This window comes from Salminus brasiliensis, chromosome 16 (assembly GCF_030463535.1).
Source record: "Salminus brasiliensis chromosome 16, fSalBra1.hap2, whole genome shotgun sequence".
Classification (NCBI taxonomy): Eukaryota; Metazoa; Chordata; class Actinopteri; order Characiformes; family Bryconidae; genus Salminus; species Salminus brasiliensis.
The window spans coordinates 34,325,649-34,345,005 of record NC_132893.1 but is presented as its reverse complement, the minus strand read 5'-3'; the positions used below and the strand labels follow the sequence as shown (position 1 = coordinate 34,345,005).

Here is a 19,357-nt window from a genome sequence, read left to right as displayed (position 1 = left end):
CCTCGCACGGGACGGAACAGGCCTGGAGTTTAAAAGGAAGCTTCGGAAGAGCACTGAGGCTCTAAACAGTCCGACTTCAGCAGTGCTGAATGAGCTATTAGTGCTGCTTTTACGCTCTGAAAGGAGTGATGCACTGAATGTGAGGATTTACATATGATTATACATAAATACACCAATCAGCCATAACATTAGTACCACTCACAGGTGAATGTTCATCTACAGTGGCTCCTGTCAAGGGGTGGATATATTAGGCAGCAAGTGAACAGTCAGTTCTTGAATAAGGATCGGAGCCTCTTTGACAAGAACCAAACTGTGATGTTCTAGACGTCTGGGTCAGAACATCTCCAAAACATCAGGGCAGGGTGTTCCTGGTATGCAGTGGTCAGTACCTACCAAAAGTGCTCCAAGAAAGGACAACCGGTAAACCGGTGACTGGGTCATGGGTGCCCAAGCCTCACTGATGCTTATGGAGGCCCCACCTCACAACTTAATAGCAATTCCATAGCAGCACCATAGCAACATAGCAACCACTCAGGAACCACCAAGCAACCACTCAACGACCCCACAGAAACCACCTAGCAACCACTTAGCAACACCATAGCAGCTACCTGGGATACCATAGCAACCATGCAGCAATAACATAGCAACCATTTAGCAACACCACAGCAACCACTTGGAATACCATAACTAACACCTAGCAACCACTCAGCAACCCCATAGAAACCACCTAGCAACCACTTAGCAACACCATAGCAACCACCTGGGATACCTTAGCAACACCATAGCAACCACCTGGGATACCATAGCAACCATTAGCAAAAACACACACATAGTGACCATAGCTTTCACATAGTGACCACACAGCAATAATAACTGCGTGTTGTTATATGTGTTTTCTTTAGGAAATGCATTTTTCTGGTAATATCTGCCAGTTTCTAAATATTTATGTCTTTTGCTGCATCTTATTCGCCTACTTGTTAATCCAATGCCCTAACCTACCGATCCGTGCCCTGTTTCTGAATGGCCACTATGCCCAAAAGGCTGAAAAGATCTTGGAAAAAAACTTTTGAAAAAACAGTTTGACAACTTTTATGTATCTGAGCCAAACAGATACATAAAAAACAAATATTTTATATAAAATTTAAAAAATCTCAAAATCTCAAAATCTCACCTGCTACAACCTCGAGTAACGAACCATGTCAAACGAATCCAAGACTTTGTACTAATGTACTTATTTGGGAACAGCTGCCCCCAACCTAAAGCTGTAACAGGGTCAGCGAGCCTCGGGGGGATTTCACAGAATAATTTCATTAAGCCGCCGGGGAAAAAAATATACACTTCAGCCCAACATAATCCACTTAATTCTGTCATAATATCCTCCACTTTAAGTGCTCTTCAACACGTGTCCTGGGTAAAGAGGATGTGCCACAGATCACTGGAGTCAGCCTTTCTTTAACAGCAGTAAACAAAGGCCTCGGTATGAAAGCAGTGAGACGGTAATCTGAATGGAGTCGCTTACCTGAATCTCTCTGGCGTGATAAATGATGATCAAACCAAGAAGGATGATTGTAGAAAGGCTTATCAGGCATTTTAGGGCTAATGAATACAAGGACTCCTGAAAAAGACGGGAGAAGATGGAGAAAACAACATTCAGCTTATTGTAGTGGAGTGTGCTGCTGTTCTTTAACCTACCAGCATTACAGAGCAGTATTTTCATCAAGCCGGAGCGAATGGAGCATCAAAAACTGACCCATTAATGTTTCCTAAATGACTGGAATCATAAACACAATTCATGCCATTCAGGTAAATCCAGCAGCATCTTCTAGCAAAGTCTCTGAGGCTGGAAAGAACGAGCTGCAGGGGAGCTTTAGGGCAGAACATCTTCTCCCATCAGAGCACAGGAGACTTTTAAGGACGGTTAAAACTGAGCGAAAAAGAAGCAAAATGACCTTTTTACCACTTTCCAAATGTGGCATTTTTGAGGCCTGTCTCGAGAGCTTAAGACTGTAAGGAAGTCCGACCCAATGACTGTAGAAAGCATGGACAGTGCAACGTCTTTTAAAACCAAGGCAACCACAGGTCTAGCGCCTCTGCTGGCTGGGTGCAGTATGATGTGTAGCTCCGCCCATCCCCTATATGTTTCAGTGACAAAACTCCGCCCATTTCCTCCTCTAAACTGTCTTTCCCTCTCCAGTGTCTCCGCATTCCAGCAGATAGTCTCCCTGTGCTGATATTGGCCCATTTAAATTTCCCCAGAAATCAGTTTTTAACCCTTACTCTGGTTGTAAGAAGGCGGGGCTACACTTAGGAATTAAGTGATTGACAGACAGCCTTGGCTGGAGGAGGCCGGTCGTCTGCAGCAGGACCTGCATGACGTCCTCTTTGTTCAGTACATGGAGGAGCTGAGCTGTAGAGGAACTTACATGAGCTGCACTTTTACTGGGAATCCCGGGGGAAAATCTGCTCAGTGAAGGCGGTCTGAGACACTGAGGCTTGATCTGGGAGAAGGGGGCGGGTCTTCTAAATGAGTAGGCGAGTCTGGCTCTGTCACTGGTCTCTACTGCGCAGACCCTGGTTGCAAATTTGATAACATGGCGGACAATTCTGGCTTCATTTCTACAGGACGGAAGGGAATGGGATACAGCGTCCATGTTTTCTACTGTCAGTGGTGTCAGACTCGATGGGTCGTCTGCTGAACGTCAGGGTTATTCAATTATTAAAGCAATAAAATGTGATAAGTGATTTGTGCAACAAAAGCTATATAATGCTAAAAAAATGAAATTTTTTGCTGTTCTGAACCTGACTAGAGCGCCCCCTAGTGGTTAAAATTCAGTTCAACTGCGTCTGTAACTCTGACGTCCGTAACTCTGCGCCTCAACTGACGAACAAGTAGACGTGATTTTCCCTTCTTTTACTTGGGATAGGCGGCAATCTTCCAAGTGTTGACACATCCAGTGGTCACCATGGTGACACATAAAGCAGAACAACCTCTAATTGGCTGCTTTCTACCCTGCCCTCTCCTCACTAAGCTCCACCTTACGGTTGACATGGCTGTCATGTATGAGCACTCCAATACTGCAGATGGCGCTATAACTTACTGGATTACTGGATGAGGTTTGCATGTTGTCCCACCTCTTAAGCACTGACCAATCACATGCTTTGTTGCATGGTGTGCACAAACATCAGCCAACAAGAACATCAGCCAAATGTAAACATTGCTAAGTTGCTAATGAATTCTAGCTGTTGCTATTCTTTGTTTCCTAGTGTTGCCCTGCTTTAACCACACCCCTTCCAGCTCATTGGCTCATTCTCAACCCCTTCATAAGCGTAAGGCTGGTGTGCTAGAGCTGCAAAAGCACTAAAATGTGCCAGACAGGTGCTGTATTAGCAGGACTCTTCAGTCAGACAGTTCCTCTCAAACTGGACCTCAGGGCCCTTGAGATGGTCCACATTTTCACCCCATGTCCCAAAAATGTTCACTGTCTGGAAGGCCCTCAGGTCTGGTTTGAGAAGCACTGCTCTAAATCCTCTCACACTAAGAAACCATGACATTACTGTAAGTCCTCTCCCGCAACATTTCCCCCCCTAAAACCGGAAAAAGCAAACCTACACTATATGTCCAAAAGTTTGTGGACACCCCTTCTAAATAATGCATTCTGCTACTTTAGCTTGCACCCATTGCTGACACAGATGTGCAAATGCACACACACAGCTTGTCTAATCCTTGTAGAAAAGTACTGCCAATAGAATAGGGTGGTCTCTGGGTGCTCCACCAGGGGTATATTAAGCAGTGGAGCAGTGGAACTTGAGTTGAGGAGTTCTCCTGACCTCACTAACGCTCTTGTCTCTGAATGCAATCAAATCCTCAGCAATCCTCCTCCAAAATCTAGTAGAAAACATTCTTCTCTGGACAGTAGAGACAGTTACTCCAGCTAAAGCAGGGTCAACTCTTTGTTTAATCCCCTTGATTTCAGAAGAAACAGTGAATAAACAGGTGTCCCAATACTTTTGCCCATTTAGTTTATTTAAACATATGGAGATTTGATCTTCATGTGATCAATACTGAGAGATGGAGGTGAGCTAACTTAACTCACACACCTGAAGAAATGTTTTTAATCATCATTTATAAAATAGAATGAATAGAAATGTTATTTTTGTGTATAGAAATGTGTAGAATTAAACTCAGCTGCAGAAGATCAGCTGCAGAAGATCAGAACATGGTTGGAGAGGATGATTCTGGAGGAGTCTGGAGTCTTATTTAAACCTCAGATGTTTAGTCTGGTCTGATCTTGATTGATGGTTGAAGTGAGGGGTGAAGAAGATCACCATCATGACCAGATCCAGAGAGCTCTCTGAGGCCTTCAGAAAGAAGGGTGGAGATGTTGTAGAGGAGTCTGGGAAGGGGTTTAAAAAGATCTCAGAACAGTTAGAGATCAGCCGCTGTTCCACCGTCCACTACATCATCTACAAGTGGAACAGCTGACCAGCGCGACCAGATCGGGTCACAAGATATCGTCAAGGTATGCAAATGTTTTAATATTAGAGGAAAATAGTGGACATTGTTGCCGGAAAGCTCTCAAATGACCAGGGCAGAGGAACTTAGCAGGACCAGCTTCTTCTGCCCCAACGGTGCCATGCTGGAGTCCACACTGCTGGAGTCAACCGCTCCTACAGACACCCTCATATTACCCGGCTGCCGGCTTATACCGGCTTGGGACTGAGCTGATGAGTTGAGACAGGTGTGCTAGAGCAAGACAAACACTCAGGTCTGTAGGACACGGGGCTGGAGTTCATTACTCAGTCCTGCTCATACCTACAGTCCTCCTGTTCCCTCAACCTTTCATGAGGGTACAGTTGGTGAACTGGACCAGGAGAACTCTGGAATGTGGTGAGCTGAGGGGCTCTAGCTGAGGAACACTGGCTGTTTCTGCTTTACATAACATCACTACATCAGCCTCCCGTTCGTTTCTCCTCCAGTCCCTCCTGTCCTGCACACTTAGTGTCTTTTCTGCTCTGACTCTCGATCGGAAACTCTCTGGTATGTCTGAGGATGATCTGATGAGCTGAAGTAGCTGGTGGTTCTCACTGCTGCTGGTTGACCAGCCTTGCTCTGGACCAGCAAAGCGTATGTTTTCTGGTCTTGAGGGTTTAGCTAGAACAAGGTGGTGGACCAGCATAACCAAGGTGGTCAACCAGCATGAACAAGATGGTCAACCAAAATCAGCAAGGTGGTCAGCCACCATGGCCAAGATGGTCCACCAGCATGAACAAGGTGGTGGACCAGAATAACCAAGGTAGGCCACAAGCATGAACAAGGTGGTGGACCAGAATAACCAAGATGGTCCACCAGCATGACCAGGGTGGCCCATCAGCATGAACAAGGTGGTGGGCCAGCATAACTAAGGTGGTCAACCAGCATGACCAGGGTGGCCCACAAGAATGAACAAGGTGGCCCACAAGAATGAACAAGGTGGTCCACCAGCATGACCAGGGTGGCCCACAAGAATGAACAAGGTGGCCCACAAGAATGAACAAGGTGGTCCACCAGCATGACCAGGGTGGCCCACAAGAATGAACAAGGTGGGCCACCAGCATGATCAAGATGGTGGACCAGCATAACCAAGGCGATCAAACAGTATGAATAAGGTGGTCCACCAAAAATAAGCAAGGTGGTCAAACAGCATGACTGACCAAGCAAATCAGCCAGTATGATGATGCTGGTCCACCAACATGACCAAGGTGGGACACCACCATGACCAAACCTTTTCAGAACTATGTAAAAGTGATGAATGAGAGGAAAATGAATGAACACAGAACCCACACTGCACTGGAACCTGGAACTCCCCAATATTATGTGTTATTACAGCAGTGTTCTACAGCACTTTGGGCATGCTATAGGTTCTTATTGTAGATCTGAAGGGTTCTTTAGGGCATCAAAAGTGGTTCCCCTGCGGCATCAGTCCAAACACCCTTCAGGGACATTTTTTATGGCTTCTCCTGAAAAGTTTACATTTTGGAGATACCTGTTTGTTCTTTGACATGGATAATATGGTTCTTAGAGGAACCTTTGAGCAAAAAAGGGTTCCACTGTCGTTACAAGTGTTAGAACCTGTATTCAGAAATATATAAGAGTGCTGAATGAGGGGGAAATGCACAAACACAGGCCCACATTGCACTGGAACTAGGAACCCCCATGTTCTATACCAGGCATGTTATGGGTTCTTATTGTCGAAATGTTCTCCAGGGTACCAAAAGTGGTTCCCCTGTGGCATCTGTCCAAACACCCTTCTAGGACATTTTTAAGAAAGACCTTTGGCTTCTCCTGAAAAGTTTACACTGTGAAGATACCTGCTTGTTCTTGGGCAGTTCCACAAGTTCCTCAACCATATTTTTAGAGGAACCTTTGAGGAAAAAAGGGTTCCACTATCATTGCATATGTTAGAACCCATTTTCACAACTATGTAAGAGTGGTAAATAAGGGGAAAATGCACAAGCATTGGGCTACACTGCACTGAAACTGGGAACCCCCATGCCTCCCCCCTATTTTATAGGTTCTATTGCAGATCTGAAAGGTTCTTCGGGGCCCCAAAAGTGGTTCCCCTGTGGCATCTGTCCAAACACCATTCAAGGACATTTTTCATGGCTTCTCCAGGAAATCTGACATTTCGAATACACTTGCTTGTTTATTGACAGCGATCGTGTGGTTCTTTAAAGAACCTTTGAGAAAAAAAAGTCAGAGAACCCATTTTCAGTCCTACATAAGAGTGATAAATGAGGGTAAAGCCCACAAACACAGGCCTACGCTGCCCTGGAACTTGAAACCCCCATGTTCTATGTTATTGCAGCAGTGTTCCACAGCTCTCCTTGCATGTGGACGGTTCTTCGGGACATAAAAGTGGCCACCCTGTGGCATCGGTCCAAACACCCTTCTGGGACCCTTCAGGGGTCCAGCAGGGGTCCAGCAGGGTTCCACAACTCTCCTGGCATGTGGACGGTCCTTCAGGACATAAAAGTGGTCCCCCTGTGGCATCGGCCCAAACACCCTTCTGGGACCCTTCAGGGGTCCAGCAGTGGTCCACCAGGGGTCCAGCAGTGTTCCACAGCTCTCCAGGCATGTGGACGGTTCTTCAGGACATAAAAGTGGTCCCCCTGTGGCATCGGCCCAAATACCCTTCAGGGGTCCAGCAGGGTTCCACAGCTCTCCAGGCATGTGGACGGTTCTTCGGGACATTAAAAGTGGTCCCCCTGTGGCATCGGTCCAAACACCCTTCTGGGACCCTTCAGGGGTCCAGCAGTGGTCCAGCAGGGGTCCAGCAGGGTTCCACAGCTCTCCAGGCATGTGGACGGTTCTTCAGGACATAAAAGTGGTCCCCCTGTGGCATCGGCCCAAATACCCTTCAGGGGTCCAGCAGGGTTCCACAGCTCTCCAGGCATGTGGACGGTTCTTCGGGACATTAAAAGTGGTCCCCCTGTGGCATCGGTCCAAACACCCTTCTGGGACCCTTCAGGGGTCCAGCAGTGTTCCACAGCTCTCCAGGCATGTGGACGGTTCTTCGGGACATTAAAAATGGTCCCTCTGTGGCATCAGTCCAAACACCCTTCTGGGACCCTTCAGGTGTCCAGAAGTGTTCCACAGCTCTCCAGGCATGTGGACGGTTCTTCGGGACATTAAAAGTGGTCCCTCTGTGGCATCGGTCCAAACACCCTTCTGGGACCCTTCAGGGGTCTAGCAGGGGTCCAGCAGGGTTCCACCACTCTCCTGGCATGTGGACGGTTCTTCGGGACATTAAAAGTGGTCCCCCTGTGGCATCGGCCCAAAGACCCTTCTGGGACCCTTTCAGGTGGTCCAGCAGGGTTCCACAGCTCTCTAGGCATGTGGACGGTTCTTCAGGATATTAAAAGTGGTCCCCCTGTGGCATCGGTCCAAACACCCTTCTGGGACCCTTCAGGGGTCCAGCAGTGGTCCAGCAGGGTTCCAGCAGGGTTCCACAGCTCTCCAGACATGTGGACGGTTCTTCGGGACATTAAAAGTGGTCCCCCTGTGGCATCGGCCCAAACACCCTTCTGGGACCCTTCAGGGGTCCAGCAGTGGTCCAGCAGGGTTCCAGCAGTGTTCCACAGCTCTCCAGGCATGTGGACGGTTCTTCAGGACATAAAAGTGGTCCCCCTGTGGCATCGGTCCAAACACCCTTCTGGGACCCTTCAGGGGTCCAGCAGTGGTCCAGCAGGGTTCCAGCAGTGTTCCACAGCTCTCCAGACATGTGGACGGTTCTTCAGGACATAAAAGTGGTCCCCCTGTGGCATCGGCCCAAAGACCCTTCTGGGACCCTTTTCAGCCTTTTCAGGGTCCCAGAAGGGTGTTTGGACCGATGCCACAGGGGGACCACTTTTATGTGGGACGTTTGAGAGAGTGTGTTGGAGCAGGGCAACAGTAACTATGCACTGGGGGGAGAGGGGGGTCCTCCTGCTCCATTAAGTAGGCTATTAAGTGTGCGTGTGCGCGCGCGCGTTTCTCCTTACCTTTCCGTACGCCCCCCACGACAGCTCGGTCTCTATGACCATCACCACGATGCCGAACATGCCGAAGATGAGCGCGTAGTCGCTGAGGCGCTTGCGCTTCTCGAACAGCGCCCTGCGGTGGCCGAGCTTCTGCCCGATGTTCTGGTTCTTCTTCTTGCCGGATTTGGCGCGCTGCTGCCCGGACGCTCCGCCGCTGCCTCCTCCTCCTCCTCCTCCACCACCACCACCACCTCCACCGCCGCCACCACCTCCTCCTCCTCCGTCGGGCTTCGAGGACGACACGGACACGTCCGGATACGGCGCGGCGTCGCTGGCGCACGCGGCGGCGCACGCGGGCCTCAGCGGCTGCGACTCGGAGTCGAACTCGTGCAGGCTGCGGCGCATCACGCCGCCGTTATACCGACTGCAGCCGCTCATCGCGGCGTCGCACTGAGCAGCAGCGGCAGCGGGAGGAAGAGGAGGGTGAAGATGAAGAGGAGGAAGAGGAGGAGGAGGATGAGGATGGAGTCTCGAGCAGCTCGCATGGCTAGAGGGCGCGTGCTCGCTCGGGCTCGCGCTCGCCTGGCTGCCCCGATGCCCGTGCTGCTGCTGCTGCTGCTGCTGCTGCTGCTGAGGATGATGATGATGATGATGCTGCTGATGGTAGCAGAGCTCCGGCCGCAGCCGCAGTGGGCTTCCCATCGCACGCGCTGCCTCGAGCGGCGGCGGCGGCGGGACCCGAGACCACGCGGCTACCTGAAACCCTGCCCAGCGAGGAAGGTGATTGGAGGAGAGCTGGGGGAGGGAGAGAGAGGGAGAGAGAGAGAGAGAGAGAGAGAGAGAGAGAGAGAGAGAGAGCTGCCAGGAAAGCAAGAAACGATAACAACAATAGTAATAATAACATCAACAATAGTAATTATAATAACAATAATAATAATGATCATAACAATAATTATAACATCAGTAATAATCATTAGAATACTAATAACAATAATAATAATTATAATAACAATGATAATAACATCAATAATAATAATAACAATAATAATAATTAGAATACTAATAACATCAACAATAATAATTAGAATAATAATAATAATTAGAATACTAATAACATCAACAATAATAATTAGAATAATAATAATAATTAGAATAATAATAATAATAATTAGAATAATAATAATAATACTTATAATAATAATAATCATTATAATAATAATAATAATAATTAGTATAATAATAATTATAATAATAATAATAATAATAATTAGAATAATAATAATAATAATTAGTATAATAATAATAAGGATAACAATGATAATAATGATAATAATTAGAATACAATAGATTAAGGTATTCAAGTGTAATTAAGGGGTAATTAAAAACAATAAAGGTGCAACAAGAAAAACTGCAACATAAAAGAAAAAATAGTAATAAAAATGTAAAAATATATATATAATATATAATTATAACGTTTTATATTTTTTATAATAAATGCAATGTGTTATAAAAGTGTCATTTATTTTATAAGGGTAAATTAAAAATAACAAATAAATTGTACAAAAGTAGCAATAAAAGCAATAAAAGTAGCAAATAAAGGCACTAAAAAGGAATAATTAATAGAAAACCCAATAATTAACAAATGTAATATATAATTCTAACATTATTTGTAATAAACAAATACAAAAAGTGTTATAAAAGGAAAATTTAAAAATAGCAAAGAAAGTAACAAATAAAGATACTAAAACAGAATTGCTGTAGAAGATATATAAATAAAAGATTACAAATATATAATATGTAATTCTTATATTGTTTTGTTTAAAAGAAAATATAAAAATGTGTTATAAAATGTATAATATAACACAAGTATAATGAATTGAGTGTAATAATGCATAACTTAAATGATGCATAATATATGTGTATATATACACACATAATATATAAAATAATATTATACATATGTAATAAATACAAAATGTGACACATCAATATAGTGCATTATTTGTTAAATATTATTACAATTTGTTACACTAAAAGTAGGAGACGTTTAATAAAATGTGTTACAAAGGTATAATACAACTAAACTACAACTAACAACTAAAATAATAAACAATAGATGGTATATGGATGCAGTCAATTTATAAAATAGATTATGCATAAAGTAATACACGAAGGACTGTGTATCAATGGTCCAATAAGGAATTTAAAAAATGTCAATAATGAATAAATAATAAAAAAATGTAGTACATGTTTGTTTCAGTTGAATAAAAACACCAACAGTACAAGATATAGTGAAAATACAAGTGTACAATTAATTAGATAAATAAAATAAAAATAAAATAATAGTGTCTAAATTAATAGTGTGTAATAATGGTATAATTAAAACAATGGACATGTATCCAAAATTAAATGTTATAAGGCATAACAATATGACATGTAATAATTTTTATTGAAAATGAAATTCATTTATAACACAAAATATATGTAATAAGTATGAAATAATGTGTAACAAAGGTCTAATAATGCAATTAATCTGTAACAAAAAATGATACTGTAGACTTGTTTGGTATTATATAAACAATACATAATGGTTATACTGAATGGGGTATATTAAAATATTTATAGCTATATTTCTACACAAACTGGGCCCATTATACCAAATAGTTTGCAAAAATCTGTGTTTACTCTCATATTTACTGAAATACAGAAATAAGATTTAAACATTTTAACAGTTACTGTTTAAGGCGTCCCCCTGTCACCTCCTGATAGAGCCCTCTGTGCTATGTAGCCCATCCAGATCACCTGCTGAGCAGAGGAGCAGAATTCCTCACTGCAGTTCAGGCTCTCGTCATTTCCACACTATTGCAATTCCCTTCCTGTGGCCATTCCTTCGTATACAACCCCCCCTTTTGAATGTTGGAATGCTAAACCAGCAGCAGACCGGCATAAACCAGCTTTGGCCTGCATGGACTCATACTGGTCTATGCTGTTTTGCAGCATGATCCTTCACAGATCATTCAGAGTCTATTCCTCACTAGCCTTCACAACCAGGGGCTCAGGCCACCCCCAACTAGCATGTCCATGTCGGTATGGGTAACCCAACTGGGATGTCCACCAGGGTCAATAATGGGACCAGGTGGGGTTAAACTTGGTTCTAATCTGGTTTGTACACTGTCCCATCTAGGCCCCATGTGAAATTAAGGTGGGCTAACAATGAGGCCCATTTGGGAAGCCCAACCAGGTCCCGGTAACAAATTATATACAAACCCACCTGGGACCCACCTAGCCCACGTTCCACATATATGAGCCCCACATGAGCCTGTTGGCTGGGCTTCTTGAATTCTACACTAGGCTAGGCTCGCTGCTGTGCTCTTGCTCTTCAGTGGTGGAACGGTGGCTGCATAGTCTGTCAGTTCTGTCCACAGCGGCCTGAAGACTCACCTCTTCAGACAGTACCGCCATAAACACCTTATTACACCCATTCACACTTCATCCACAAATGAAACCCCACCCTGCCCCCAACACACCAGACCCAGCAAATCAGTACACTAAGACATCATTCACATGCCGGTCGCCGGCCTCATACAACATCGCTACCACATCATTCACATGCCGGTCGCCGGCCTCATACAACATCGCTACCACATCATTCACATGCCGGTCGCCGGCCTCATACAACATCGCTACCACATCATTCACATGCCGGTCGCCGGCCTCATACAACATCGCTACCACATCATTCACATGCCGGTCGCCGGCCTCATACAACATCACTACCACATCATTCACATGCCGGTCGCCGGCCTCATACAACATCACTACCACATCATTCACATGCCGGTCGCCGGCCTCATTCAACATCACTACCACAGCTTCGCACAGCAACATCAGTACCACAGCCAGTTGCCTGCCTCATACAACATCACTATCACACCATTAGCATGCTTGTCATTGGCCTCATACAACATCACTATCACACCATTAGCATGCTTGTCATTGGCCTCATACAACATCACTACCACAGTGCTCGCATGTTGGTCGCCTGCCACGTACAGCATCACTACCACTGTGTTCATATGCCAGTTTCCTGCCTCGTACAACATCACTACCACAGCGTTAGCATGCTGGTCACCGGCCTCATACCACATCACTACCACAGCGTTAGCATGCTGGTCTCCTGCCTCGTACAACATCACTACCACAGCGTTAGCATGCTGGTCACCGGCCTCGTACAACATCACTACCACAGCATTTGCATGCCGGTTGCCGGCCTCGTACAACATCACTACCACAGCATTAGTATGCTGGTCTTCTGTCTCGTACAACATCACTACCACAGCATTTGCATGCCGGTTGCCAGCCTCGTACAACATCACTACCACAGCATTAGTATGCTGGTCTCCTGCCTCGTACAACATCACTACCACAGCATTAGTATGCTGGTCGCTGGTCTCATACAACATCACTACCACAGCATTAGTATGCTGGTCACCGGCCTCATACCACATCACTACCACAGTGTTCGTATGCCGGTTGCCGGCCTCGTACAACATCACTACCACAGCGTCAGCATGCTGGTCTCCTGCCTCGTACCACAATACTACCACAGCATTTGCATGCCGGTTGCCGGCCTCGTACAACATCACTACCACAGCATTTGCATGCCGGTTGCCGGCCTCGTACAACATCACTACCACAGCATTAGTATGCTGGTCTTCTGTCTCGTACAACATCACTACCACAGCATTAGTATGCTGGTCTTCTGTCTCGTACAACATCACTACCACAGCATTTGCATGCCGGTTGCCAGCCTCGTACAACATCACTACCACAGCATTAGTATGCTGGTCTCCTGCCTCGTACAACATCACTACCACAGCATTAGTATGCTGGTCGCTGGTCTCATACAACATCACTACCACAGCATTAGTATGCTGGTCACCGGCCTCATACCACATCACTACCACAGTGTTCGTATGCCGGTTGCCGGCCTCGTACAACATCACTACCACAGCGTCAGCATGCTGGTCTCCTGCCTCGTACCACAATACTACCACAGCATTTGCATGCCGGTTGCCGGCCTCGTACAACATCACTACCACAGCGCTAGCATGCTGGTCTCCTGCCTCGTACCACAATACTACCACAGCATTTGCATGCTGGTTGCCTGCCTCGTACAACATCACTACCACAGCATTTGCACGCAGATGTTATCTAGAATAGCATTTTGAATTATGCATGAATCTACATAATCACACTGTGCTAGTAGTAACACCCCCTGTTTCTGATGGTCTGGAGTAGCTTGAGGCCAGCCACTGGGTTTGATTTCCATTTACAGAGCCAGGGCTGAACAGACGGCAGAACTAGCCAACCGTGAGGAAACATTAACTGAATTGTGTATTGAACTGAAATCGTTTACAGCACCTTTCAGGGTGGAGTGTTAGAGCAAACCATGCAGGGTTCTCCAGGCCCAGGGTTGGGGACCACCAGCCTAAACAACACCGAACGTTAGCTAGTCAGATGAAAGAATGGTCGCGTTATCATTCCGGTATTAAATGAAACAGTTGCACTGATAGAAATGATTGATTTGTTTTAAAATGAATATAAACGTAACCATATGAAAGTGAAACTAATTTAATGGTCTGTTTGGTTTGCTTGTAGCCGGGCTAATCCAGCACTGCTAATGCTAAATCAATCTGCTGCTGGGTTATTGAACCCTTTTGGGCAAACCAGCATCCAGCAGGAAAGATACGCTCGTGATGATGTATATCCAGTAAACACACCATAAACACACTTTCACTTTATAGAGAAAGTCCTGATAATAAAAGCATTAGCATTTAGGGTACATCAAACACTCTATGGACAAAAGTATTGGGACATCTGCTCATTCATTGATTCTTCTGAAATCAAGGGTATTAAAAAGAGTTTCTCCTGCTTTTGTTGGAGTGACTATCTCTACTGTCCAGAGAAGAAGACTAGACTTTCTACTAGATTTTGGAAGAGCGTTGTTTTGAGGATTTGATTGCATTCGGCGACAAGAGCGTTGCTGAGGTCAGGATGTTGGATGATGATCACCACCCCATATCATCATTCCTAATTCCCACAACTCATCCCAGTAAAGTACTGAATGGAGCACCAACATCCATTATTCCAGAGAACACAGTTCCTCCACTGCTCCCCAGCTCAATGCTGGAGGGCGTTATACCCCTCTACTAGCCCATGGCTCATGTTTATCTGCTCCAGAAACTTAAAGGCATGCATCCCTTAGAAGGGGTGTCTACAAACATTTGGACATATAAGGTAATTGTTTCGGATCAATAAACACTATTTCATTAAATGTTAAACACATTTTTAGCAATAATTTCATGTATTTAAGGACAAACGTTATTAGCCCCAAAAGGACAGGGGCCTTAGGGGGCAGTAGTGGCTCAAAGACAGGGTTGTGGGTTTGACACTCACTAAGCTGCCCTCTATGCTCCCCAGGCAATGGCTGCCCACCACTCAAGGCACGTTTGCTCACTGTATGTATGTGTACTGACCAATGTACGTGTTCACTGCACATATGGGTTGGAGGCAAAGGTCAGATTCGATGTCCAGCACAAAGGGAGACTGTTGTCTTGGTCTTGGGTTCTCCATTAAACTAAACTTGGTGCTTAGGTACACAATCAAAACCAAATGAATCAGATTTAGTGGTTGTTTTGGATCAGAAAAACACTAAACATCAAAACAGAACATTTCCAATAATGTGAAATAGGAATCAAATCAAAGGAAAGTCCAGGAAATTTTTGAAATATATGGAAAAGTCTATAAGACTTTGGGACTCCAGCAATGAGTCCTCAGTGAGAGCTATTATCTCCAAACTCAGAAAATTTGTAACGGTGGTGAATCTTTCCCTAATTGCTCAGCCTACCAAAATTCTGGTGTGTGTGTAGGTCAGAGAAGCCCAGAACCTAGAAAGACATCTAGCTAAGAACCTGCTGGCCTTGCTCTACCAGTGGTTACCTCAAAAAATGGTTGCAGAGCAGCTGATGTAAAACCAATAAAAACTGGAAAACATCCAAAACCATTTGAGTTTGGGCAAAAGTATTCAGCAGAAATGACTGCATGCTGTTTTAATGAAGTAATTAAAAGATCATTATGGGCATTCCACAAGGTTCAGTTGTGGGTCCACTGCTGTTTTGGTCTATTGCAGCAGTGGAGTACCAAATAGGGAGCAGCAGATGGCAACTGTACAATGCCAGTGTGAAGAAGACACACAGGTTTGGATTCTTTGCCATTAGAGCTCCAAATACATCATTCCTTTAAGGTGTTTAGCAAATAGCCATAACATTAGTACCTACCAGGCAAAGTTGAAAAACCTTGATTATCTTCATTTACAGTGGCTTCTGTCAAGGGGTGGATATATATTAGGCAGCACGTGAACAGTCAGTCAGTTCTTAAAGCTGATGTGTTGGAAGAGCATAAGCATCTGAGACACTTTGACAAGAACCAAACTGTGATGTTCTAGATAAATGACTGGGTCAGAACATCTCCAAAACATCAGGCAGGTCTTATGCGGCGTAGCAGCCCGGTATGCAGGGGTCAGTACCTACCAAAAGTGCTCCAAGAAAGGACAACCGGTGAACCGGCGACAGGGTCCTGCTCACCTGAGGCTCACAGGACACCTTCAGTGGTCTTGTGGAGTCCATGCCTCTAATGGTCAGATCTATTGCGCTGGCAAAACGGGTGACCTACTCAATATGAGGCGGGGTAGTGGTGCTAATGTTATGGCTGATCGTGTACATAAACCTTACACACGAATAACTGTACTGTTGATTTACTGCATGCAGGCAGGTATTTGTTTTAGTTCCTTTTAAAAGCCTAACAGGGACAGGGCCTGCAAATTAGCTTCAGCTGGAAGCCGTGGATACTTCACCTGTGCTGAATTTTCTGTAACAGTGTTCATCTGTATTGTCCCTGTCAAATAAATAAATACAATATGAGGCTGAGGCTGGGCTTTAATTGGGCAATTCATCCTTGAAAGTCCTCCAGCGTGGTTGCATTAGAGCAGTTCTGCAAAGACGAGCGGGTCAGAATTTAAACCGCAGTGATGTGAAAGACCCCAGACTTGATCTCCAGCTATAGGAAGTGTCTGGCACAGCCAGCTACCAAACTAAATAAAATGAGCATTTAAACAGTGTCTGTGTTTCCTAGTGTTCCCTTTGTCTGATATTACATTTTAATGAGGATCTGAGGAGAGGAGAGCTGTGTGGAGAGGCCTAAAACTCACCCTCCAGAGGAACCAGAGAAGCTCAAAAACGTCCATCCACTTACCAAGCACTTATACTAACACTGTGCCTCAAAATACCCCCAAATCTTCATGCCTTGGATTCCACAAGAGGTGGAAACATGCATCTCACAGTTCCTGCAGGTCTTTCTGGAGCACTTTAACTTATTAGACCCTGCAAGTAAGCCCAAAATTCATCACCCCCATAACTACATTTCTTGCAGAATTAACATCAGTTTCAGTTTCATAGGCCCCAAAATAGAACCCTGTGGGACACCATAAAATATGCTAAACCAAGTAGTTGCCAAATAATTCACAGCAGTTCCTGCATTAGGATCAACAGCTTAATTTACATTTACAGCATTTAGCTGACGTTCTTTTCCAGAGCGACTTACAAAGTAACTTATATTAAGGAGGCGGGCCAATGTAGGGTTCGGAGTCTTGCCCAAGGACCATTAAGAGAGAAAAATACACTAAACAATAAATAGATAATAATAATAATAATAATAATAATAATAATAATAAAGAGCTGTAAAAAACTCATATGTAGTCTGAGTAGACATCTATATACAAACTATTTGTACAGATATAATGATTTACACATGTATACAGCTAGTCATGTTAGTCATGATTAGCTGACGCTCTTATCCAGAGTGACTTACAAAGTAACTCATATTACGGAGGCGGGCCAATGTAGGGTTCGGAGTCTTGCCCAAGGACCCTTATTGGCATAGTGCAGCATGGTGCTGCAATCAATGCTGTGGCAGCTCACTGGCAGGTAGTGGTGTTATCTGTTGCGCCACACCAACCACCATTAATGATAAATCTAGGGTTCAAGCCCTTAATACTGAGAATCTCCTGTTTTACCACATCCCCACAATGTTCTACTGGATACAGATTGGGAATTCAGACTGGGAAAGCATCTGAAGAACACTGATGACCCATTGTCAAGTTCATGAAACCAGTTTGAGACTGTTTGAAGTAGCCGTTTGAAGTACCAATGGTAAACTGTGGTCATGAAGGGATGCACATGGTCAGCAAGAATACTCAAACAGTCTGTGGCATTAATGTGATTGGTATTAATGGCCCAAAGTGAGCCCAGAAATCATCCCCCACATTCTTACACCACCTCGACCAGCCTGGACTGACTGTGGACATATGGCAGGTTGGGTCCATGAATTTGTGCTGTCGATGCACATCGTGTTGGTGAGTCTGTGGCCTCTGCAGCCTCAGCTTTGTGTTCTTGGCTGACAGAACTTCTAACATGCTAGGAGAGTGTACGTCATCTCCTGTTTAATTGGGGCTAAATCAGTAAATCAGTCACCTATGTAGCCATGTTTTCACTCAGGCAACGTCAGGACATCGATCGTCAACCTCAGTGGTCATGCTGGTCTAGTCGGTCATTCTTCTTGATCAGGTTAGAATCAGAATCTCAGAATCTCTTTATTTCGCCAGGTTACATATGTTCACAAGTATTACATTAAGAGAGAAAAATACACTAAACAGTAAATAGAATAAAGAATAAAAATAAAAAAAATACTAAAAGTAATAATCATATGCAGCCTGAATAGACATCTATATACAAACTATTTGTACAGATATAATGACTTAAACATTTACAGAGCTGTACACATGTGTCATGCTAGTCATGTTAGTCATGATGGTCCACCAGTGTGGTCAAGAAGTAAGGTAGTCAACCAGTTTGGCCAGCTTGCTTTAAATCTTCTAAAGTTAAAAATATACAAATTTGTTCTTAACCACTCTGGTTGACCATCATGACTATTGTTTTTTTTCAGCAGGGTATATTTATTTTAGGTATTAAATTAACAAAATATTTTAATATTTTAATTAATTTAAACATTTAAATCCTCTAAAGTTTTGAGAAAATATACAAACTATTTGTTCTTGACCACTCTGGTTGTCCATCATGACTATTGTTTTTTTTAGCAGGGTATGTTAATTTTAGCTGCTGAATTCATTAAATATTATAATATTTTAATTCATTTAAATATTTAAATCTTTTAAAATTTTGAGAAAATATACAAACTATTAGTTCTTGACCACACTGGTTGACCATCATGACTGTTGTTATTTTTTTCAGCAGGGTATATTAATTTTAGGTACTAAATTAATAAAATATTGTAATATTTTAATTAATTTAAATATTTAAATCCTCTAAAGTTTTGAGAAAATATACAAACTATTTGTTCTTGACCACACTGGTTGACCATCATGACTGTTGTTATTTTTTCAGCAGGGTATATTAATTTTAGCTGCTGAATTCATGAAATATTCTAATATTTTAATTAATTTAATTGAGTAAATTAAGAAAAACACTGATAACGCGATACTGGAACAAACACGGCTGGTGTAACACGGCCACCGTAGTTATAAACAGTACAGCGGAGCTTTATTTTTTTCTCCACCCGTATTTCGACATGTCCCGGCTTACTTGTTTTGTGATTGGCTACTAATAACCAGCATATGGCATACGATTGGTTAAACGCTCGGCGGACGCATGTCAGTTAGATCCAGTAGCCAATCCCAGCGCAGAACGGCTGGAATCTCCAGAATACGGGTGGGGAAAAAAAA

At 44.0% G+C, this 19,357-nt stretch overlaps 1 protein-coding gene across 2 annotated transcripts in view; it reads right to left on the bottom strand.

The window, feature by feature from the left end:
- The window catches only part of kcnn2 (potassium calcium-activated channel subfamily N member 2), a 73,338-nt gene extending 64,137 nt beyond the window's left edge, over positions 1–9,201 (bottom strand). For both annotated transcript variants that reach the window (XM_072659032.1, XM_072659031.1), the window contains exons 1-2: positions 8,521–9,201; positions 1,520–1,615 (exon numbers count right to left, since the gene is read on the bottom strand). In XM_072659032.1, coding sequence (XP_072515133.1) covers positions 1,520–1,615; positions 8,521–9,201 — 777 coding nt within the window. The remainder of the gene's footprint in view (positions 1–1,519; positions 1,616–8,520) is intronic.
- Between the last annotated feature and the right edge of the window lie 10,156 nt (positions 9,202–19,357).